This window comes from Mycteria americana, chromosome 5 (genome assembly GCF_035582795.1).
Source record: "Mycteria americana isolate JAX WOST 10 ecotype Jacksonville Zoo and Gardens chromosome 5, USCA_MyAme_1.0, whole genome shotgun sequence".
NCBI lineage: Eukaryota > Metazoa > Chordata > Aves > Ciconiiformes > Ciconiidae > Mycteria > Mycteria americana.
The window spans coordinates 9,603,844-9,628,994 of NC_134369.1; the positions used below are offsets into that span (position 1 = coordinate 9,603,844).

At 36.9% G+C, this 25,151-nt stretch overlaps 1 protein-coding gene across 2 annotated transcripts in view; it reads left to right on the forward strand.

The window, feature by feature from the left end:
- The window catches only part of HIPK3 (homeodomain interacting protein kinase 3), a 116,814-nt gene that overhangs the window by 86,443 nt on the left and 5,220 nt on the right, over window positions 1-25,151 (forward strand). For both annotated transcript variants that reach the window (XM_075502075.1, XM_075502074.1), the window contains exons 3-15: window positions 5,055-5,178; window positions 9,274-9,393; window positions 11,317-11,403; window positions 12,261-12,445; window positions 13,228-13,387; window positions 13,772-13,895; window positions 17,176-17,297; window positions 17,467-17,591; window positions 17,699-17,860; window positions 18,856-19,152; window positions 20,086-20,226; window positions 24,073-24,308; window positions 24,588-24,715. In XM_075502075.1, coding sequence (XP_075358190.1) covers window positions 5,055-5,178; window positions 9,274-9,393; window positions 11,317-11,403; window positions 12,261-12,445; window positions 13,228-13,387; window positions 13,772-13,895; window positions 17,176-17,297; window positions 17,467-17,591; window positions 17,699-17,860; window positions 18,856-19,152; window positions 20,086-20,226; window positions 24,073-24,308; window positions 24,588-24,715 — 2,011 coding nt within the window. The remainder of the gene's footprint in view (window positions 1-5,054; window positions 5,179-9,273; window positions 9,394-11,316; window positions 11,404-12,260; window positions 12,446-13,227; window positions 13,388-13,771; window positions 13,896-17,175; window positions 17,298-17,466; window positions 17,592-17,698; window positions 17,861-18,855; window positions 19,153-20,085; window positions 20,227-24,072; window positions 24,309-24,587; window positions 24,716-25,151) is intronic.

A 25,151-nucleotide genomic window follows, 5' to 3' on the forward strand; every position in this document is an offset into this window, starting at 1 on the left:
CATCTGATCTTTCTCTCAGACCTTCTTTCTTTAGAAGAACTACACATCTCACAACCCATATCTAGTTATTTCTTTCGTAAAGTATATGCTTGTGTTATGCTAGTAACGGTAGCGGGGGAAAAAGTGTTATTCTCAGGTTTGTAATCCGTTTTGACTATAACTCTTGCAAATTGGATTCGTTTACACGAGTTCTTTTGATCCATAGGATGGCTTTGAACAAGTCATTAATAAATAAAAAAAGATAAAACATCCTAACCTTTTGATGACTTCTTTGCATAAGTATTTGTTATAACGATGCCAGTGTGCTGTATCCTGAGCAGATGAAGTATTACACATTGTCGCAATGAACAGTGGTAATTAGGGGTAGTAATATTTGTCTTATATGAGAAGAGTATAAATTTTGTGTTGCATGCTCATATTGGAAATGCTGTCTGCATTTATCTTTAACTATAAGAATATACAGAAGCCAAAAATTATGGAGAGACAGTATTAAAATTCAGTGTGTTTTAAATTGCCTTGATAAGGCTTATATGCCTGTTTGGAAGGAATTTTACTGCAAAACCTGTAATGAAGAGGTAACGCTGCCAAGGATATACTAGCATTTGTGATGTCCAGCATCTTTGGAGTAGGCAATAGCACCTGGGGAGACGAAGTAGCTCTGTGTTCCTCGTATGGCACCTTCACCTTCTGGCATGGAAGTTGGTATAGGTGGTGGCTAAAGGCTTTGGTCTTGGAGAGAAATCACATGGATGTGTTGAAAGGAGTGGGAGACATGAGGAGGGGAAAGCTATTTATATACTCTTCTCTCATCTGGAGAGTGGCAACCTGGTGGTCAATAAATAAAACAATGGCATGTGATAGACGGTAGATACATTGACCCTTTCATACTGCCAGAAGAGAAATAGAAATAAAAATTGCTCTTTTGTCTTTAATCTCATTAATTGGTATGGTATTATTGGTAATTATTGTATTATGTAATACAATATGGTATTATTGGTAATTGTCTTTAATCTCATTTCATTGGTATGTGCTGGGGTACATATAATTGTTATAGGACCTTCAGTGGGAACATATTTGAGAAATTACTCATGCATTCAACAGAATTTTTCATAAAGTTAGCAGTTCCAGGAAGCTTCTGTTTTTATTGCTTTATGCTGTTCTTTAGTTGTTAGGATGTCCATTAACTGTTAGTTTTTAGCTTTTTCATTTAAATTTTGTCCTAAATTGGATTTCTGACCGAAGACTTCTAGGTAGCGATCATTTGAAATGGCTTGACTTCTTACAGCTTTTGTCATGACTTATTTTTTTAATATGGCTAATTTTTGCTCTTTATTCTTTGTTCCCCCAGTATAAAGGTTGGAAGAATTTTTCTGTTACTTTGCTAAGATTTTGATTTTTGTGTAGTTTTTGCTTGTTTGTATGTTTGTTTTTTAACCCTCCCTTGAGAAATTATTTCACTTTTCTTCAAATGTGCTTATTTTGTTGCTTCATTCCAAGCTGGTTAACATGCTGAAGCAAATTATTTTATGAAATGTTCTGGTCTTTAAGCAAGTTAACAGAACAAATTGTGTGGTTTCTTTCCTCATAAGCTTACAAAAACCTGTAGAATAATATGTGTATTCATGGTCTGTGGTGTACTAAATAGAAATGTGACTAGCCAAACAAGCAGCTGAAGCAAATATTCATTTACATCTTTCATCTTTTTAGATATTTCCAATTGAAAATGCTGCTTCAGGAGAGTTGAATTGAGCTGTGCTGTGTCAAGCCAGAAAGGAGGATTTCAGATGTGTTTAATCTAGGAATTGTTGCTTAATAAAGTGAATCTTTCCAGTGTAGTCATATTGCATTTCAAATTCAAAATGAAGTTTTCTGTTAATGTTTTAAATTAATGTTTGATTAACATTGATAAGAAATTAATGTTTGTTTAATGTTGATAAGGAATTAACATTGATAAGAAGGGAATAGATGCTCTTTCTGTGAAATCTTGCTTTTAGTTTTATTTAAGTAAGACTTGGTATCCTTAAGAAGTTTAGAAAATTCTGGTGTTCTCCTTGTTGATGTCTTAGTATGGGAAAACAGATGCTGTTTACTAAGTTGGGGACTGCAGTATCTTCCTGTGTTCTGAGCATCTTGTCATCTGCAGTAGATAGCAAGCAGTAGTGTGTGTGTGTGTGGTGGTGTTTTGAGAGAGAGAAGTACTGAGTTACAGTCTTTTTTGAGTAATCTGATGTTAAAGTGACTGTGTTGGGACATCTGGAGTTCCTACCACTTCATGTCTATGGTTGTAGTTAGGAAAGGGAATACCTTCCTTTTAAGCGGTATGTAAAAAAATTTCTTATGTGAAAAAAGAGCTATGGATCATCTTCAATTTTAATTTTTTTTAAGAATTACTCCCTCCTCTTTAACCCTTTCCTCCCCAATTGTCCAAATAGATTTTAACTGGAAGTTTAAAAGAAGGAGAGAGAAAAAAAAAAGGTGCTTTTGAGCATACCATTAACAAACTGTTTTCCTTTATGAAAAATACTTGAGCTGGTTAAAACCAATCTAAACATAATCAAACCCAGTACAAGTTATCTTGTAACTTCGTCTGCTGTGGGAGAGTTGCTCCATTTTAAGGACCAGCATGAGGCCATGGTAGGAGACGTTAAACCTGAAAACCAGCAAATTTGACATTTCTGTGGAGCAGCAGCTCTTCATCTTCCTCACTTCAAGCTAGCCTGAAAATGATTTTTGTTCACTGTACTGTAGTGAGGTGCAGGTAGCCCTGTTTGGGAGCACATTTATTTCCTTGTCCTTTCTGGATGGTAGGTCAGGTGTTGGGAAGTGAGGAGCACTGGTCTTGCCTCTCCTTAAATACGTCCCTTTTCCTTAGACTTCTTAGCACTTTTATTGGTATTTGCAGAACTACTTGGTATCCATGAAAAACTAACACTATATTGTAAAATACAGTAAATGTTGGTGGTTTTTTTTTTTTTTGTCATGATATCTACCCTTATCCTTCTTTTATTTGCAATCCTGTCCCTCAAAAGAGACGAGTGACAGACTGACCGACTGTGACTATTTTTATACGGTGCACGTATTAACTGTTGAGTAAATGTAAGAGGTTTTAAAGAGCTTATTTTAGCAGAAGCATTTGTTAAAGCCACTATATCCATAGGCTGTGTGTATATTCATTAACTATTCAGGGCTGTAACGTAATACAACAAAAGGAAGCATATTTTAACAGAGATCTGTAACACCCATACGCAGGCTGGCACCCAGCCAGTGGCTGAAGGCAGACGTTTCTTATGGCTATTTCTAGTCTTGCGGCATCTGGATATATTAGATTTATTTCTCGGATAACGAAACTAGCTAATACTTACTGCAGTGTCATGATCCCGCATTACAGAAATACGTTATGTTTGATCCCTAGAAGTTTATTGTAATCAAATCTTTGAAGGCAGTGGAAAACTGAGCCTCTCCAGTTTCACTGCCAGTGTGACAAGATTTATCCATCATATAATCGCATCCGAAACGGTTTGTGACAAGGATGGGAAGAACTGAAGCGCTGGTATGAACGGAAAGTGCATAAATATTTAACAGAATATCCTGTCCTGTAGACTTTCTTATCTGTGGAACGTCTCGGATTTTCCCCATAGCAGAAGCCGGGGTGGTTTCACTGGTCAGGGATGGGGCAGAGCATCGGGAGTCCTTCCCTGGCGGTGAACGTGCATCCTTGGAGCTTGGAGTATGTCTGTGTACAACCTCTGCCAACTACTCCTTGTGAAAAGGGATGGAGATGCTTCAACTATTGGTCTACTGTATACTACAGAATAACTTCTCTGTCCCACTGTAGCATGAAAATAGGAATTTGTTCCCAATCCAGTACATTTTGGTGAATTGAAGAATATTTTGATAAAGGTAAACGTCAGAGGAGAAGATAAATGAGATATGTAGGAATTTGCTATGGTCAGAGATTGTTTTGTATGTGGAATGTCAATATGATACACCAGCACATGCTGAAGTGTAAGATTTTTAAGCTTCTACACAGGTGAGAAATCGCAATTTTCCCCATCAGTGTGTTACCTGGTCAGTTGAATGCTACTGTTCTGCCCAGCTGCAGTGGGAATTACCCTGTTAGTTTTAACCACCTTCCTACTGTTCTGTGGCATGTTAAGCTAACAACAGATTGTCTGTTTATAAAGTAAATCACTTTATAGTGTGATGCTTTAAATAATACTTTATGTCTCCAGGCCTCTTTCTATATTAGCATACAGATATATTTTAATTCTTTTTCCTTTTGTTAATAGCTTGAATGAACTGGGAGGGAAGGTTTAAAAAGAACAAATGCAATTAAAATGGATATCTGTGAAATACTTGAGTTTTGTTCCACGTGAACAGAAATGTTAAAAGCCCCTTTAGCAGCTGTATCAATACCATTTTTTCTGGTTCTTGAGTACAGAAATAAATTCAAATGCCATTGGTTAAATAATTCACATTTGTTTTAGGTGAAAAGTAAGACTGGGTCTCTTTAGCAAGTGCAATGGTTTCATTTAAGTGATTTAAAAATGGCTCGCATTGAACTGATTTGAGTGCATTAAGGGATTTGCAGTCATGTAATTAAATTGGTATTTTAAATAGCTTTAGGTGTACTGTCCAGTTGGGAAGTGTGCAAGTGTATTTTCAGATAAAACTTTTTTGTTTGTTTTTGAGATAAATGACTATATTGTGTTTAGAATGTAGTTACAGGCATATGACATTGAGTGGATGAATAATTCGGGACATATTGGAGGAAAGGCAAAAACGTTGAATCAGAGACATTCTGTTTTTCAGGCGTATCAATTCTTTTGATGTACATAGCAAACTGATACTTGCAGGAAAAAACATCTCAGAGCTGCAAAATTTTACTGTGGATTATCTAGATAAAGAAAAATGCAAGTTCTAATATTATGATTTTATTGAAATAATTAGCCTGTGTTTTCAAATAACAGATTTGGGGTTGTTTTTGTCATGCTGGATTGTGAATTACCTTTTTTCCCTAAGGAAAAAATTCAGTAACCATGTTTAATTTGCAGAGCACCAGAGATCATACTGGGATTGCCGTTTTGTGAAGCCATAGACATGTGGTCGTTAGGGTGTGTGATTGCAGAGCTGTTTCTTGGATGGCCACTGTACCCAGGAGCACTGGAATATGACCAGGTAGTAGAATAAATTTCACAAGCATATGCACACTTTCTGCAACTTAAGAATTTCAGATCATTAAATCCAGGATTTCAAATGTTAATAACATCCCCTATTAAGTAGTATTTCTTCAAGTCTGTTCAATGCTTTTAGTTTAGTCTTACTGATTATCCTAGAAACATAAATCCTGTTTCTAGACCAAACTGATATATTGTGCTGCTTTTCTGAAGTTCAGTTTGTCCCCCCTCTTTTTGTTTTTCTCCTATTTTGCAAAATGAATGTTAGTATTGAAGCTGCTTTTTCTGATGGAAGCCAAAGTTTGTGGCCACTATCATTGCATTGTAATCTCTCTTTCACTTGCCGTGAACGGGGTTGACTCTGAAATGTCTGTTCAGATGTCAGGATTAGTTGCCTTCTGAATAATTCCTGATGTTTTCTGGAAATCCAGCATAGCTCAAAGATTTGAGAGCCTATACTTCATGAGGAACGCGAATCACCTGTCGCGATAATACTGTATATATGCAATGGTAAAGCTTGAGGTTGTGGAAGCTGTGCCTCTGCTTTGTTGGAGTTTTCAACTACTGACACCATTGGCATTAGTGAGCTGACTTAAAAAAGTTGTTTCTAATGAAAGATGTAGAACACTTTCTATTTAAAACACTTGAGAGAAGTATTTAATTTTCTAGCATAATGTGGAAATTTGTAAGGAATGTAACCAGCATTTTGATTATCCCTGCCTGATTTTGAACTTTGAAAGTGAAGAAATCTCCTGACAATCCCAGATGTAACAGGACTGGCTTGGTACTAACTTCTACATCTTTGATTCAACATTCAGTTTAGGGGTGGTTCCTCCAGCACATTGTTTACGTTATTCAAATCCTGATCATGTAGTGGGCTTTTGGCTCCCTGTGCTTGCAGATCAGACCTACATTTCTAAAAATCCTTTTGATAAAACCACTCTCAGGGGATATATTGATTTTTGTGTTGATTTTGGTAACATTTCATATTTTGGTTTCCTTCATTTACACAAAATTCAGTGTTTCACAGGTAGGAAGTAAGCTATGAATGGAACATGGGTTGAGGCCTTGATGCATTTAGAAGACCTTTGTGCAGGGTATTGCTGTTAAAATGGAGAATGAAAGAGGAAGCAACTAAACCCCATATAATTCATTATGTCCTTTAAGGAAAAAGTGAAGGCATTTGTTTTTGGAAGGAATCTGTAATACTGTCAAAAATTTCCAAGACCTTGGCAAATTTATTTACCTCTTATTTTGAAAGAAACTGCAGGAGAAGATCTGGACTTTCAAAAAAAGTGCCAAAATACATAATTTCCAGAATTATTTTCACTTTTGACCCCATACTGCTGTTAAGTATCTGTTAAAAGGGATGCTGCTGTGGGTAAGGAAGGACCGGTAAGCCCAGTTCATGGTCTTCTGATCATGATCTCACATATAGGCAGATGCTGCTTCTGGCTGTGGAATGTGGCTTTGGACCACATCTTCAGTCACTTATGATGCAGTAGGGATTTGAATGTTGGAGAATGCTGCCCATGTCCCGATTCTTTCCTCAAATTGACTTGCGATTGGTCATGATGGCAGCAGCCCAGACTGTTAATGCATGCCAAAGGGCTTCCATAGCTGTGAGCCTCTGACTCTTGTACAGAGAGTAGTAATGGTATAAAGCTCAATCTCATGATTATGAGGGTGTTTTTTCAGAATAATATGGAGTCTCATTTGAAAAGAAAAGACCTTCTTTCCCCCGCTGTACCGCAGCCATCTTGTCATATAGAAAACCCAGGCAGATGAAGGCAGCTTAGTACAATGCGCAGAGCATCTGCCTTCATAGTGCTCGTTGGCTCATCTTTTCTCAGTTTTAGACAGCCAGGTCCTTATGACAGCATATTCCTGTCGCTTGTTTCTTGCCATTGTAGGCCCAGGGCCAATGTGGCTCGACCTCTAGATGCTGCAGACAGTGCAAGCAAACAGCATTGTCGCCAATGACAGCCACCTTCCAAGATGCTGTACTTCATGCAAAGGACTACATGAATTAGGGGTTAATCTTGATGCCCGTAAGATTTTCTGCTTGCTTTACAAGTGAAACTGAATTTAAAAGACATTTAGTTAAAGACAGACATAGCATTCAAGTTTGCTGGAAGCATCGGTTAATAACTTGTCTAGCAACTTGTCTGATCTTCATGTTGGAGAAGTCGTGGTGGAAGAGGAGCTGTAGCCTCCTCTGCACCAGTAGGAATTACCTTACTTTAGACAGCCTTGTCATTGTGCTCAAGCAGGTCTGCAGAACTTGCTTCAGAGAAATTTAATTCAGGGTTTTCCTTGGTGTACGTGAGTACAGCAGTTGTAGGAGATGGCTCCTAAGGAAATTCCTCCTGCTACGTGGTGCGTGTCACCGAGTAAACGAACAGGCAATGGCTTTGTGCTGCATTTCCCCCTGTCCCCCTGGCATGTGGCAACCAACATGCTAGCCCTTGAAAGGAAGCTCTTAGTTATTATATTCATTTGTGATTATATCCAGTAACAGCTGTACTTCTCAGTGGAAAATAGCCATGTCTTCTGAGCTTTAATACTCATTAAAAACAGGCACAGGTGCTTAACTGCTAAACTTTTGAATAAATGTATTGTCTTTCCCCCCCCTAATTTCTAAGACTTTATAATATGCTTAGAAAACAACTAAATGATCTAGAAAGAATTCTGGTCAGAGTGGGATTCTCTTTGCTCCCTGGCGTAGGGAATTAGGGAGGATACCAAATACCAGAAGTTGGCAGCACTGCATTTAGTTCTTCCCCACTTTAGTCTGTCACTTATATTTTAGCAGAAGCCTCGTGTGTACCTTTCCTCTCTACTGCCCATCAATTTTTCTCTTCTCAGGTGCTCTTAGCTCTCAAGTCCTCTGTCTTTCATTGAATTAATCTTACCTCCCAGTTTCTGATTCAGTGTATTTCACCTCTCTCTCCTTTTGATTTTTTCCTTTCTTCCGTTCTCTCTTATTCCCCAGCTGCTCCACCTTTTCCAGGGGCTGGCCCACGCCAGCAGCCCCTCTGTGGAGGTGTGTGGCATGGGACCCTGCCCAACGCCCCTCAGCCTTTGCTCCCCTCAGCCCTTCAGCCCTGGCTGCTGGAATCCGTACTCCCTCCATCCCAACTTGCAGCAAGCTCAGTTTTCAATTATTGCCAATTATTCTTCCAATTCATCTTTCTTGAAGGTGTTTTTTAAATTTTTGAAGTAGTATTACTTCTGGAATAACTCGCCCCTTGTACAGTGAGTTAACGTTGCATGCAGAGTAATTAAAAACACATCAAAACGTGTTGTTTCAAGAGATTTTGTCGAAGCCTTGAATCTTAACTGTTTTAGGTAATACTTTGTATCATCAACTGTAAGAAAGGTAATGAAAGATGCATAGTAAATTATCTTCTAAAATAAATGCATGTTAATAATTTCGGTGGAAAAGAGCATCTGACCATTTTGGGCGTAAAGCCTAGTCCATTCCGATCGCGTTCAGTAGCAGATTTTTCTGAGACGAGGACAGTATCTTTTGCTGGATGCCTAGAGATTCTACGCGCACTCCTTTTCAAGTGGTACGTTTGCTTGAAATGCAGGTGTGTCAGACATGTAAAAGACTGATACACTGGAAACAGCAAACGGGAAGGATTTTTATAGCGTTGTATATTGAGAGTATGCCAAAAAAAAAAAAAACCCATCAAACTTCTGTACGCAAGCATAGCACTCCTAGTAATTTTCCTGTTTAGAATGAAAATATTACATTTAGGTTTTGAATGGGTTGAGGAGGTAATGACAGTCACTCTCCCCAGCTCCTCGTTTCTGTGACCAAACTTTAAAAGCTTGCTTATATAGGTCACTTCAGAGGTTTGTTTATGTATGGCTTTCTCTTGTGAGATGGAGAAGGCAGTATCAAGCGCTCAGTGTTAGGTTTCTGTCCTATGTAAGATGTAGTTGTTGAACTATGGTGCTCTGAGAGTGGTTCGTTTTGCCATTTTTAAAATGAAATGACAAGTTTTTAACTGTGTGGAACAGATTTTGAAAATCAGAGGTAAAGAATTTCCCTTTTTTTTTTTTTTTTTTTTTTTTCCTTCCTCAGATTCGTTACATTTCACAGACTCAAGGTTTGCCGGGAGAGCAGTTGTTAAGCATGGGAACGAAAACTGCAAGATTTTTCTGTAGAGAAACGGATGCACCATATTCTAGTTGGAGATTAAAGGTAAACAGTATAATATAGTAGAAAACAGTGTATTATTTTTGTGAGCAGAGAGGCCAAGTTTCACTATGATATTGTTAGCTCCCTTCCACATCTCCTGTGACTTTTATCAGTCCCCGCTCTGTATCCCTTCCATTTTTCCCATTCCCCCAAACCAGTGCTACGAGCTCCTGCCCACTTTTCCTCCCCGCCGGCTGCCCCAGAGGCAGGTCTGGTGCAGCTGCCAGGCTGTGTTGTGGCTGGGCAGCCAGTGCACGGGTGCCAGGTAGAGAGAGAGAGAGCATTGAATTCAAATTAAGCCTTGTATCTCCAGAGGTACTAAATGAGTTTGTTTTCTCTTGCTTGGTCACTGCTTTTCACTTCACTTCTTTAAAGAATTTGTCTCTGAGGCCCAAACTGCTCTGTCAAAATTTGTTCAAAACTGGCTTCAGGACCAGAAGTTCCTAGGAAAAAGAGGCTTAAGAAACAGTATGACTGTGTACAGTTCATTTCCTTCAGATCTCATGCTAAAACAGTCTTTGTTGGCCGAAAGCTGCAATACAATGAAAGGAGACAAAATTAAAAAAATGTATTTTTATGGTCTGCACAGCTTCCTTCTCTCTCTAAGCAACATTATTGCACACTGGCCATAAGCAGAGCTTTGACTTCCTATGCAAATTTTTTTTTTTTTTTTTAAAATTGTACTACTTCATGGCGCTGCTTCACCAAATTTTCGGAGGACTTGGGGAGTCAGGAAACGGTTACAGTTGACATAAAGCTTCTGCAGTTACAAACAGCTGACGAGCTCAAAGCACAAGTTGCGTAACTCTCCACAGTCGCTTGGTAAATCCCCAGCGCGCGTTGGGCCGAGCGGCCGGGGCCGGTGTTGCCCTGCCGTAACGCTGCTGCGTTGGCTTATGTAAGGATTCTCCAATTACACCATCCTGATTATTCTAGTTTTCTGGTTTTTCGGGGGGTTGATCATTACATTAGGTGACAGTTTACATCTGGTTTCTCCATATTGGAGAACCTAAATGAGTTCTTGATGCAAACAGCCCTCCCCATTTTCAGAAGCTGTTAACCTTTCAGAGGTTATATCTCTCACAGCAGACTAAATGCTCTTTTGGGGGAAGAAAGGAGTTTTGGTACAGACCGTTGGTCATTACTTGCAGTTTTTGTCAAAGTTAATTTTGGAAACTTTTCTGTGATCTGTATGTTAAAAAAATTTTTTCCCTACAGTCCTGCCTTGCCTCCTGCAACATGGACTCTTAAAACAAAACCTGCCTCCTGGTGCTGTCTGTGTTGAAGGAGGAAAATTGTAACAGAAAGTAGTATTCAAGCTCATAAATCACTGATAGGTGATCGTATTCATTTTCTGGGATTTAGTTGTTTGTTTCATACTTCAATATTTAAAATACTTACACCAACTGTAGTGTATGCAAAGGATAAAAGTATAAAAATAACAAAAGAAAAGAGAAAGCAAAGAGAAATTGAACAGAACCTGCCTGATCTTTGTTTTATTTTTCTACAGTGATATGATATTGCTGCTGTTCGGAGTTAAAAGTTTGAGTTTGAGAAAATGTGTAAAATACAAGTAATAGAAAACCTGTGATATATAAAAATAGAACCACAAGAGGGAGTTTCATTAAACAATGTTTTGCTAGGCTTTCAGCACTTCCTGTGTGATTTACAAACCATCTATTGTAATCCAGTACTGTGAGCACTCAGACGTGAAAGTTGGTGTGGTTTTTTATTTTGATTTAGAAAATGAAAGTAGTCGGCAAAGCAGCTGACTACTAAAGCAGCTATATACAAATATACGATTGAAATATTAATTATTCTTTTAAAAACAGGTTTATTAGGCCAATAAATATGTAAAGTTACTTTGTAGCTGTAAGTGTCCTTTATTGTCAACTTCTAAACTCAGCTTTCCTTTTCTTTTTTGAGACATTGGAAGAACACGAGGCAGAGACAGGTATGAAGTCTAAAGAGGCCAGAAAGTATATTTTCAACAGTTTGGATGATATAGTGCATGTGAGTATTAAAGCATTCTTCCTCTGCAAAAGGAATGTGTGATTTTAAAACATTTTACTAGTTTGAAATAAACACCTTTTAGAATATTATTTATTATATATCAGTCATATCCATTATTGTCTGTATATGTTGCTCGAAGAAAATGTCTGGCTATGTCAGTCCTTTGGGCTTTTTATAAAGATCTTTGTCATTACTCGTGATAAACAATGGTACTTGTCCTTGTGGTTGGGGGAACCCTTTAATTTTATGTATAATGTATACTTTCTCTTCTACCTTATCTGCCGTTCTGGGTAAAAAAAGAATGCGTATGGATCCTGCTTTCTTAACTATGTAATTTCCGGTATGATTCTGCTATCTGAACAATATAATTCTCAACATAATTATTTTTTTCATTTTTTAAAAAAACTTAACTGTTTCCACACTTTTCTTTAGCTTTATAACTCTCTAGTCAATGACAAAAGGAAATTTTTCATTCTCTTCCATAACCTGAAAAGAGAATCAATTCTTTTTGCAAGATTGGCATTAATACATGTTTGAAATTCTTTTTTGAAGACTTCCTTTGTAGTTTAAGTTAGACCATATAAAGAACTTTATCCCAAATCTTACTTTTAAAATTCCAAGTCACAGACTGGAATAAAGCCTTCAGGGGTTTTTAGCTGGGGAGGGTGCAAGGGGAGTAGTGTGTGTGCAGAAAAAAGTCACCAATTCCAAGCTAACCATACTGGGATAAGCTAGAAAATTCACCGTGCCCCACATGATAAAATCATTTAATATTAGTATTTTATAGCAGAAAGCAATTACACAAAGAGTTAAAGCAATATGCATGTCTTCTGTTTGACTGTTTTGTTCAATGCCAGGTGAACATGGTGATGGATTTGGAAGGAAGTGACCTGTTGGCAGAGAAGGCAGATAGGAGGGAATTTGTCAGTCTGTTGAAGAAAATGTTGCTGATTGACGCTGATTTAAGAATCACTCCAGCTGAGACCCTGAACCATTCTTTTGTTACCATGAAGCACCTCCTTGATTTTCCTCATAGCAACCAGTATGTAACACACAAAGATTATTTTTTTCAGTCTCTGTTGTAGCGATTCCTGTGTGTAATAGTGTTGTTTCATCTGCTATCAGAGAGAAAAATCTTTTGTCGTTTTTGTAATGTCTTAGAGAATTCTTTCAAGTGCTTGCAATATTAGACACATCACTTGGTCAAGGAAACTGTTGGAATAACTATGTTTTTCTCTGAAAAGTACTGTTTAGAGCAATAGATCTCTAAGTTATCATTTATATGCCTGGTTGATAAAATTCCAGCACTGCAGAAAACTTGGGCTTGATTTTTGGAAGTGTGAAGAGCCTGAGTTCCTGTCAGTCATTGAGAGCTAGGGTAGGCATTTCCTCTTGAGATGAATATCTTAGATACCTTCCTTTATTGCGTTGGTTAATATAGAATATATTGAAAGTTTTCTTGCAGTTCTGGAATTGTATATTTCACTGTGGATTTCCTAAAGTACAAGGATTTCACTGAAAGAGCTTTCCATCCACTTAGTTTACTATTCTTCCTGCTTGTATGCAGTCGTTAGGAAATGGTGTTACGTACAAGAAGTAGGAAATAGCAGTATTTTTTTTTATTTTAAAATATGCATTACAAAGGCTTGAAATGAACATAGTAATAGCAGTATTTCTTTTTTCTATTTCTGTGTGTGATGCCATTCTGTGAAACTGGGAAATGTGGGCTTTGAACTATTTTTTTTTTCTTATTCTGGGAAATGGTTTTTTACATTTAACAACATGAAATTCTAATTAAAGCAACTTATTTTCTGGTTTTGGTAGAGTGAAGTCCTGTTTTCATATCATGGATGTTTGCAAATGCAGATCAAACGTGTATGACTTAAGTAATCGCAATAAAACATCACTTATGAGACCAGTTGCCTCAGGCAGTGCAGCTAATCTGACTGCGAGCTTTACCAAAATTGGTCCAGTAAGAAGTCAGGTAAAAACTTTTTTTTTCTTTTTTACAATTATAAATTCCATTAATGCTGTTTCTTGAATTAATTTCATAATTGAAAAAGTACATCTAGTAAGTGACGAAATCTTCTGTCTTTTACTCTCATTTTTTCCTAATGTTTTCGTAAACAAACCATTTAGAATTCAGTATGTTTCAAAACTAAGTTACAAACTGGTGTTGCCATAGCAAAGCAGTGCTGTATTATAGTGCCCTCCGGTGGCCAAACGGCATTGCTGCCTGTGAAATGTATTTGAAATTTTAATTTTTGTACGTTATTGTAGTTGTTTGTTATATAAGCTGGTGGGACAAGTGTGTGAGAGATTTAGATTCACAGTTATAATGTTGTCTGTTTTGAATCTGTTCCCATAGGCATTAGCTGCATCTGCCCATTCAGTTTTGCACCAAGGGATACCACTGCAGGCAGGAACTGCTCAGTTTGGTTGCAGTGATGTTTTCCAACAGGCATTGATTATATGTCCTCCAACTATTCAAGGTATGTTTAACTGTAATTGTTACAGTTCCTGAAATATGAGCGTTACTGCCTGTCTGTTTAGCAGTATTTGAGTTTTCCAGAATATCCACTTAAGCTGTATATTTAAAAGAACTTAATTATGTCATAAAAAAATTAATATGTGAGTCAGATCCAGATACATTGTACCTTTCTGAAAGAAATAGCAAATCAGCGTCTGCAGAAAATCCAGAGCCCATCTTCATATACCACACACACACACACAAATATATTTGTGTGTGTGTGTGTATATATATATATATATATATGATAAAATGGAGGGACACAATGTGGAAGGTGAAGCAAGAAAGGAGGGTATTCTGAAATAAAATTTGAGAGGAAACAAAGATGAGGGGAATATCAGTGCTGGAGTGGTTTTTTTGGTGGTGTGGGGTTTTTTTGTTTCTTTTTTGTGGTTGTGTGTGGGGTTTGGTTCAGTTGTGGTGGTTTGCTTGTGATTTTGTTTGTTTTGTTGGTTTTGGGTTTGTGGGTGGTTTTGTTGGTTGGGGTGTTTTGTTTTGGGTTTTTTTTTGTTTTTGGGGGTTTGTTTTGGGTTTTTTCTGTTTGTTTGGGTTTGTTTTCTTCCCCAACTACATCCCTAGGGTAATCTAGGGATAAGGATAAGAAAATATAACAGTTCTTGTGATGAATCTGTGATAATAAAGTTGGTGTTTTTTATTGGACTTCCAAGTGAATATTTAAGAAAACATCTGGAAACTTGGGGCTTCATTTAAGGATGTAGCTGACCTATGTAAACAGTGTCACATTTACTGTTGTATGGTTATAATGCTAGATAGAACTACCACAGCTTTCTGATGGCTGAAAAACACATAACTAAATCTTTGAGAATGTTGATTGCATTGTGCTGTAAGGAGGAAAGGTCAGCTTGGCTGAAGTGTCCTGTATTACGATTTTTTTTTTAAGCATACAATTTTGTATTTAAGGAAAGAAATAATTGGCTGAGGGTTCAATTATCAGAAACATTTGGAAGACTGCGAGGTGGAAATGCTAGCTCAGAAGTATTTCTGCAGTGTAGAAAATTACCAAATAAGCATATGCATCTCTAGAAGGACACACGGTAATGCAGTTGACCTCTGTTTCCCTAAACGAATGCATTTGCATCATGCAAATGTAGGTCTTATTTTTTGGAGGAGTCTTTAAAACCTCATTTAGATCTCAGAACATATCGAGCAAAACTTGTTTTTTCTGTTTATAGTGGGCTGCTCAGAGAGGAGCTAATGAAAAACAGCCTTTCTTATCCTAGTAACAGTCATTTATGGAGAGGGAAAGGTAGTTTATATTGTTTGTTTATTAGGTTAGCTTGATTATAGTCTTCATCGCCAAAGATGCAATTTATCTGTCTTGGTGATGGTTCAGCTTTATGTTGAGATCAGATCTTGAAATGATGGAGTTTATAGGAAGTAGGCTTTATTAAGAATTACTTTCAAACTCCTCCTTAGTTCTCCCTCTGCAACTTGAACTTCTAGAAATCACACTGGATTCACTCTGGAAAAAAAAACCCAAAACACTTTTAACCTAAACTTAGAGCCTAGGAAGTCTTTATCTCTTTAGATAAAGACAGATATGGCAGATTTTATCAGTAATGTTATTTGTGGCTGCTGCATCTATCTTGAGTTCCAGAAACTCATGAAAGCTCTGAGTATTCACTGTGCAGAGTGTCAGAGGCTGTATGAGCTAAATGCATAGCTTCATACAGATTTACTTCTGAGCACTTAGTATGGCTAAGTAATTTCTTATTTAAATTGTATATATGCTTTACACGGTGACATCCTCCATAATTTAAAAACCCTACTGTTTTCATTATACCCAGATGAATAAAGTGATTATGGAAAAGGAAACAGTAGAGGCAAATACTTTATCTGTGATCTGTATACTGTATTCTTAGTATGACAATAAATTTCCAAATTTAAATTCTGCTACAGTTTGAACGAAGGGAATATATTGTTTTCATCACATAGGTGACAAGTTGAGTTGCTGGCACAGAGGGAAAGGGATATTAATGGGATCTGGCACTGCTTCAAGGTTTCCCTGCTTGGCTGCTCTGTCGAATATCTGAAGTGCTAAAGCTCACTACCTCTGGCAGAGTTAAGATGTTGCCGTTCTAGATGGCTGTGTGGAAAAAATTAGTCAACAGCATTTCAAAATTAAAGGCTTTGGACTGCATGGTTATAACTTGTATTGTGTTATGACATGAGAATTCTATCAGATGAAGATTTTCTGTCATCCTTTATTGTAAACATTTAGGAAAAATGTTTACAATTTTTTGTAAACATTTGTTCTAAAATGTTTACATTTTAGAAATGTTCCCCACTTTTCTAAAAGTCCCCCACTTTTAATCTTTAGTTTAGTAGTTCTTTAGTAGTTACCTCTGAACACCTATTGCTTAGTCTTGGACTAATGCACAAGACACAAAGTACAGTTAGAAGATGAAATTAGTATATTTGCTTAGCCAGTATTTTCTTCTAGCATAGGTGTTCTGTTGCAATATCTGTTGAAAAAAATTCCTCTTTCATTTTAGTTTAACATTATTATGTAAAAGTTATTATTAGTAGTAAACATTGCAGCGTTGCTATATGTCTGTTAGTTTCCTGTGACAATAATGAAATCTATACAGAGCATGAGATGCATCTTTTTCCTATTATGCTCTCGTGGTAATATTCTAACAGTGCTACAGTTTGCATTATTTTGATAAAAGGAGGAATAGGATTATGGATTCTACTGCAAATATTTGATGGCATACACAGAAAATTTTACATTGTTTCCCACAAAAACATGGTGTTGCCAGCCATAAGAGCTAAGAGGAATGGATTTCAGCTAGCTGGAAATGCAGAGCATGAGATGTGCAGGAGTCAGCTGTGAGAAGCTTTGAAATTCAGTTCTGCTTACTTTTGTCTGATTCCTTTCAAATACTTTTAACGTACTCTGTGATAGAGACTAAAATGCTTAGCTTTGCGGAACTTTCTGCCAAAGTCTTTCCACTTTCAAGGAGCCTGTTTCCAAATAGTAGCTATTGGCAGTTCTTTCTGGAAATTACAGCACCAAATATTTGTGCAGATACATAATGGCACAAAAATCTTTTAGGTGTTGATTTATTTGGTTTGAAAGTCTAAATTATGGAATTAGATCATAAACATATCAAGAAAAAAATAGTAAAATGTTGTAAAGTTATTCTTTATGTTTGCATTCTGCTCAGAAAATATATGCAAGACTGGTGTTTGCTTAAAGCTCTTTTTCTCCCTGATAGGAATTCCTACAAACCATAGTAAACCCACCAGTTTCTCCCTGAGGGTGGATAATGCAGTTCCGTTGGTGACCCAAGCCCACGCAATTCAGCCACTACAGATTCGAGCAGGAATCCTTTCTCAGGTTGGTTTACTTTAAAGTAAAAATCTTACTTGTTTTATTATTAGTTGGTAAATATTTGTGCCCTGTAGAGTTCTGTTGCAGTCCCTCTTCTATTTTGTGCTGAACTACAAGCAGCTAACGTAAATTCAGTTGTTTTTTGCGTCATGAAATCTCCTCTGCTTCACAACAGACGTGGTCAAATCAGACCCAGCAAATACTGGTTCCTGCATGGCAGCAAGTAGCGCCAGTGGCAGCTCCGGCTACATCTCTGGCCTCTGATCCTGTGGCTGGCCCACAGAGGCTTGGAGACTGGGGGTAAGTCCACATATTTTTGTGCAATACCTTAACGGCTTTGGTTTAACAAGATCTACGGATGCAATGCAAATGACTTGCAATTTAAAACTTCCTTTATTTTTCCTCAGGAAGATGATTACCCAGGGCATCCATTACAATTCAGTGATACCACAGCCTCTTTTAACACATCAGATAACCTTGTCTGCCCCTCAGCCAATTAGTGTGGGCATTGCACATGTTGTCTGGCCTCAGCCTGCAGCTACCAAGAGGAACAAACTCTGTCAGAACAGGTTGGTAGAATATTTCTAATATTCAGAAATAGGCTATCTGTAGTTGCTGTTCAGTGGGCAGGGGAATAGCCTGGAAAAGTGGCATGTTTGTTAGGGACAATTGTACTTAAACAGGCTTTCGGGAAGATTTGTTCTTTCTGCCCTAAGTTTTCGGTGTTATTTTGGCAATACAGACAAGATGGAAAAATACTTGCAGTAGTAAGAGGTTTTAGTTCCTGTTGATTAGTATGTGCCTATCATGATAGCAAAGTTGTCTTTATAGCCTTTGGGAAGGTATAAGAATATATTGAGGTAGCTCTAATGAGGTATTCCTAAGCTTATGTGCATGAGGGTATATCAGCTTTAGACAACTAAAAATAAAGACATACTATATGACAGGGTTGCAGTATGCCTTACAATCATCTTAAGACTAGTCTGTCTTTCACTGGTGGCCAAAAATACTTTAGCTGCTTGCTGAAGAATATAGGCCCCACTGCCATACAAAGTATTTGCAAAGGTGTGGGATGCTCAATAAAGGGGAAAGCATGGGTTACAGAGGGCAATTTCAGCAGTCTTGTTTTAAGCAAGTATTTCATCCAGAGGCTACCAGCTTTTGTTTTCAGGGAGAATCTTTGCAGGATATCTGGCCAGGTTTTGTTTACTACTTTTTCACCCAAATGGGATTTTAGTTTCTTTTTTCATTTATAAGAAAATGGGATTTTCAATGTATTGTATTCAATGTTGTTGCGAATTTCAGTCTTAGATATTACTTAGTTTGGATGTGGCAACGTAGCTTCTTATTAGCATGTTTCTGGATTTTTTTTTTTTAATTAATATCTAAAATCATATATGCCAAGTATTTATGCCTGTGTTTCCTGTTTTATGTTTTTCTTTCTATTAGTTTAGCAAATTGGTGTTTTAGCCTACATTGCTTTCTTTGTTTTTGTAGAAAATAGTACAGTTTTCAGGTCTGTTGGTAGATTCACTAAATGTCAAATGCTGTGTTTTCTTCGCAGGAGCAATGTGTTACAAAATACCAATATCCAAAATTCAGCCTTTATATCTCCAAAGATACTAAACCTGAAGGCTGTAAAGAGAATAAGTTGTATAGAAGCACAGGACAATCATAACTCAGAAGGACAGGAAAGTAACTGTTGTGATGCATCGGTCAGGCTGGACCCTGATTCATCTCTTTCAACCAAACAGCGCCAGGCTATCTTCATTGCCGGTTCTCCCAGCCCAGCAGTCAGCGTGATCACCATCAGCAGTGACACAGATGAAGATGACATAGGACGAACACATTCACTGAGAGAGTAAGAATCGATGTTTACTTTTATTAAGGTGTTACTTAAATATAGCTGTCTTAGCATAGCTACTGCATTTAATGAATCTGAGTTAGAAAAAGACAAACAATGCACTTCTGATCAAGTTTCACTAGGAAGTTAACTCTGTAGCAGTATATTATTTGAAAGGGAAAATTACTTTCAAAAGTCTGCCTCATTAATCTACGTATGTTAGGCATTTGCAACAGGAAACAAATAATTTCTTACTCTTTTGTAACAGATTTGGTCAAAACAGAATACTTCTTGGTCCAGCGTACTTTTTTTGCTTAATACTGTCATACCCTATTTATTTGAAGGTCAATGTTCTGGCTTTGTATAATCAATGTTGTTTTTCTAGCAGTAACATCCAGTAGATAACATTACATACATATGGGTAAAAAGTACTTCTCTAACAGTATAAAAAGGTGTGCATTTGGGTATAAAAGCAGATGCTGAGTGTGGTCCCCCAAAGGAGTTTTCTTTCACAAAGCTATCAAAGCAGCATGTATCATTTTAAATGAGGGCTTAAAAGTTTAAGGTTTGTTTGACTTTATTTTTACTTGTAATGAGTCTGAACTGGAGGAACTTGTATTTTAAATCTAAACTTTGCCAAATGTTTCAAGGCTCTGAACTGTTGTAGTAAAATCTTCTATCTACTGGTTTTAGTATTGATTGAGTAAAAAATGTATTCATTTGCTAGGTTTCAAAAAATGCATTTAGTCTAGAGTTTCCAAAAGAACTCTGAAAAGGTTTACAAATCTGTTTTGGATGTAAAAGAAAGAAGAAATTGGATATTAATTTACATTTAAGGGGACCTTCCTAATATTTGACCCCTTTTTATTCCATGATTACACTTAAGTCAGTGGCATATGGAAAGAACGAATCAGAGATGGTATGTTTGCTCACTTTCTTTTTGTGTGGTAGGTGTAAAGGTAGCCTTGACTGTGAAGCCTGCCAGAACACCCTGAACATTGACCGCGTGTGTTCTCTCAGCAGTCCTGATAGCACTCTGAGTACTAGCTCCTCGGGACAGTCTAGTCCATCTCCTTGCAAGAGATCCAACAGGTAAAAAGCTGTGCTCCTTTCAGTAAAAAGAAAGATCCTAGTATACAGCAAACTCAGTTTATAATAAAAAATGTGAAAGTTTTGCTATGTTGCCATCTGGAGAGGCTAAATGCTGTATTTAAAAATTATTGGCCTGCAGTTGCACAGCATAGACTGTTCTTTTATCATTCCTAACAGATCTGTCTTGCTACATTGGAAGTTTTCAGAATGAATTATGTTTACACAGAAAATACAAACATGTTGCATGCAACTTCCTTTAGAACAAAAATCTTCTAAGGTTGCAAAATTAAGTAAGCCAAAGTAGGATGTGACAGATTTGAAGTTACCAGAACATCTTTAATTTTTGCATCCTCTTGTTCTCCCATTGTGTTATCTTGTATTGTGATTACAATTTAATGACGTTGATGCCTTTTTTCTGCTACCAAACATAAGCCTCACTTATGTGAACGCTGTTCATATGAGCAGCTTTTAAATATTTTTATCTTCATTGCTTGATGTCTAGCTTAAGCCTTCATTTTTGCATATTACTCAAAATTCACTCTTAGAAAAACCTTCAACAGAAATCTGAACTATTTTATGGCAATTTTTTTCTACAGTACCTGAGAGCTTGACGCTAAAGTATCTATCTCGGTGACACTCATAAAACACAGACCTGTGACACAGTTGGAAGTTCCCACTGACTTGATGTTCTGGCTGGGGTGCCTGCAGATGGTTTTTCCTTTTATTTCAGTCCCTGCCCTTCCGGTGCTAATATGTTGAAGTTTTAATTGTAGCTACTTGTGGCATTTCTACAAATGAGATTCCTAGATAAGAGTTTGTAGACCAGTAAACATTTGAGATAAATAGTTGCTGGTATTGGTGAAAAGTTTGGTTTAATATGATTTACCCAATATCCCATGGAAATTCTGTGACCTAGGGATACAATTCTTTTTTTTTTAAAGCAACCTGCTGCCGCCATAAGCATGACCGATTCTTTTCTTTTTAGTCTACAGTTCAATTCCTATTTTCTGTAGAATAGCTTTCTACGTAGAAAAGGGCAATTCAAACTTGGAGCAGTTTCATTGTGCAAAATGAATAAGATTGGAGTCTTAATGAAAAAAAAGATTGTTTAAATTAATTAAAGATTCTATCACAGCATGTATTGACAAGGAAATGGAACTGCTAGTCTGTACAGGCAGTTTTATTTGTTTTAAATTCTGGACAGCCTGACTTAATGATGCTTTTAATGGATAATTTATATATATAAATGATTCTGTTTATGTAAACACAACTGTCTCCCCTAAAAAAAAAAAAGTGAGGGTATAAAAAAAGACTTGTGCATGAACAACTTCAACATCCATTTGCTATTCTGTAAGGCCTGAAATCTTTGCATTCAGTGAACAAATCTCTGCAGTATTAGATGCTGAATACACTGAAAGGTGTAGTGGGTGGTTATTCTCTCTACTGTCCAGGGCTGGGAAGGCCTATTCTAAGGAGGTGACGTGTATAGTCTGGTGAGTGCTAGGACTGGGAAAAGGTTTTAAGTTTACTCAAAACGCAGCTTTGTGTTACGCTTAATCCAGTCACATGGGGTTTTGGGTGGATTAGTTTTCTGTTAGGTTACTAAACTGATCCAACTCATTCTGCGGACGCAACTGCTAGATCCAACAACAAAAGTATAGTAATTGACCATGTGGATAGATTTTTTTATTTTTTTAGGGTGACTTGATATAGAAGATAATCCCAGACAAATCTCTGCCATTTTTGGGACTTTGGAGATATTAAAATAAAAAGTTGCCAGAGTTATATAGGTGGACTAAACCAGGTATATTTTGTTGGTCTTATTTTCAAGCATTTGTCATTTCTGATTGTGAAACAAGAGAATAACTGGAAGCATTTGAAGAATTTCCATTCGAATGGTTAAATTTTAGTAAAGGCTTAGGTAACGAGAAATGTCGTATACTGGGAGGGGTCAGGCAGTTTTACTGGTTGATAGTTAACAATGTCAGTCCTGCTTACCATTATCCTTTAATAACAAAACATTCAAAAGTTCAGACAAGTTTTTATAAAGAGCTGCTTGATTTTACAGTGTTCTCTTTGAATTACAAGGAACTGACCTGTAATTCACTTCCACTCTGTAATTCAACTTTGTGTCAATAGCAAAGCAGTATGTCAAATCCTGGTTTCATTAGCATTTGACTTATGTTAAGTCATATAATTAGTAACTTGGATCAAAAGTTAAGAATATAGAAATATAATTAATTACTCAGTAGTTGTCACATTATCACTATTTCTTACTTAAAAAAACTATTCCGAATTACCTAGCTCTGTTGACTAAGAATTCAGGGTTTTGTGCAAGCCCTCATAGTGTCAAAGTACTTTTCACAAAAAATTAAGTTTTGTAAATGGTTTTATTTATATTGTCTTAATTTAATCACCACGCTATAAGCACCTGTTACATTAGCTATAAAATCACCAAGGACTTCACCATATGTTTAGGGGTTAGTGAATTCAGTGCTGTTACTTGCATGTTTTAAGTTAAGCATGTATTTCACCAATTTTTAATGTAAACTGGGGTTTTCATTTTTTTCTAGTTTATAGATATTCTTAATTCTCATGCCTGTGCTCTCTAACCAGGAACTCTGTTAGGATCTACACTTACTTATTCATCACCTCATACCATTCACTTTGGCTCTGTTAAGTGAAGGATGTCTCTTGCTATCTACATAATCCATACTTGCCACAGTCCCAGTTGAGGACTAGTTAAATTTCTTTTTTGTTGTTGTTAGTGGTGGGTCTGTGATGTACCTTTTGCTTGTGTAATAAATAATGCATAAATGAGATGAATGTCTTTTCTGGTAATATACCTCATCGTAAATTAGTTTCCATTCCCAGGTTGTTTACTGCTTGCTGCCTAAAAGGTATTTCGTTCTGGTTCCACTGATTGGACTGCAGTCTTGCTTCTGGCAGCTGGCATTTACCATCTTCTTAGCCCTTTCTTCTTCTGATATAAGCACGGAGCTTCAATAAATGTTAGCAAAGGCTATTATTATGAGTTGGTTTCTCCACCTCTTTCCCCTTCCAACTGCTTTGGTAAAAGCAGTGATTGAATGAATGAGTTTGTGCCACTTGACCAGCATGGATTTCAAAGACTGTATGCCAAAATAGCTGCCATGTAAATAGAGGGTTGCATTTGCCTCCTTAATCTAAACCTGTGAAAAAGAATCTATCAGTCACGCACAGGCAGTGCTCTCCGGAGGAGCTTCAGAGACCTGATTTTTCAGTAGATAAGGTCTAGTGTAGCTGCTGGTGGTTGATACGCAGATGAGAAGGGGCTGCCTGCCACTGTGCAGATTGCTTCCTCAGCGCGCTCTATCCCATCCTCTCACGGGCCCCAGGGACGGCTTTTCACAGACTCTGGGATGTGGCTGATTTCTAGAAGAAAATTAGATCAGTGTTCTTTTTTGCTAGTGTAATAACCATTGGGAAACCTTTATGTTTTGATTCAGGAAAAAATGAAATAATTGTCTTCAACCTTCTATTTGACATAAAAATCTAAATTTTGGGTGGTTTGTAAGTGCAAGATTATTTTAAAAATAAATTACAAAGTGGGTGCAAGTTGGGTTATACATCTTAAGCCTTTATGTAGAAGTTTTCTCCTTTCTCTGAGCCCTTGCTATTTATGGGTAGAATGAGTTTGAATGTTGAACTGCCATCTGAATGTCTGTGCCTGTATAATTAAAATGTAACATTTTTATCCACCTTTGAGTAGTTTCACTACCATAAATTTTATCTGGTAATTTAATAAAATGCATCTATATTATGAAAATGTATTTGTTTCAATGCAATACTTTTATTTTTTGATAGTATGTCAGATGACGAACAGGAAAGTGGATGTGATACGGTGGATGGTTCCCCAACTTCAGACTCTTCAGGACATGACAGCCCATTTGTAGAAAATGGCTTTGTAGCTAATACCAATAAAAATAAGGAAGCAAGAGCATCTGTTAATCCTGAAACCAAATCAGCTGTTTGCACAGTAGTGGTTCCACCAATGAGACTTGAAAACAGGTTACATCTTGATGAACAGATGGTGAATACAGGTAACTTAGTTCAGGTGGTTTTTTCTTTCTATAGTGGTAGATAAGAACAGAAATTTGATTATTTATTCAATAGCCATACATATGAAGATTTTGACCTGCTCCTATATCTACTAACCTGTAATAACCACTTCTAAATTGTGTTGTTTTTTAAGACTTCAATTAATGTGGTTTTTTTATTATTCCTCCCTGTATGTTGAAGTAAATGAAACTTTGTCTAACTTTTGTTAGAAGAGAATAGTGACAACAAAAACATAACATTGTTAATTTATATCTTGGAAGATGCTACGTGCCAGCCACTGAAAAAGGGTCGATCTGTCCTGGGAAGAATAAACCAGTCTTCTATTGTAGGAAACCGTCAGCAAAAACTGACATCAGCATTCCATCAGCAACATATAAACTTCAGTCAGGTATGTGTACTTACTCACATCTAAGAAGTATTTTTTCTGTCTTGAGGTTCCAAACATGCTGAATGCTCACAATTTCGATTGCTGTAAATGGCAACTGCAGGTTTTCCACAACTTGATTGCAGAAGTGTTCAAATCTTGAAAATGGATTTCAGCTTACTGGGCAAGTCATAAGTATCTTTCACTTTTGGTCATTTTCTTTAAAGCAGCTGGCTTTATTTTTAAAAATTATAGAAAAGCCATACTGGGAAAATTATCAATGCCTACACAAAATGAAAGCACGAGACAAAATGAAAAATGTTAGCATATTTTTTTTCCCTACATCCAAATGCTAAAATGCTCACAGTGTGCAGTTAAAAACTGGGGCTATATTTCAGTCTTGTTCTGTTAGTAGCATGCATGAAAATGCTTGTAGTTTGAGTATCTAGAGATGAGATAG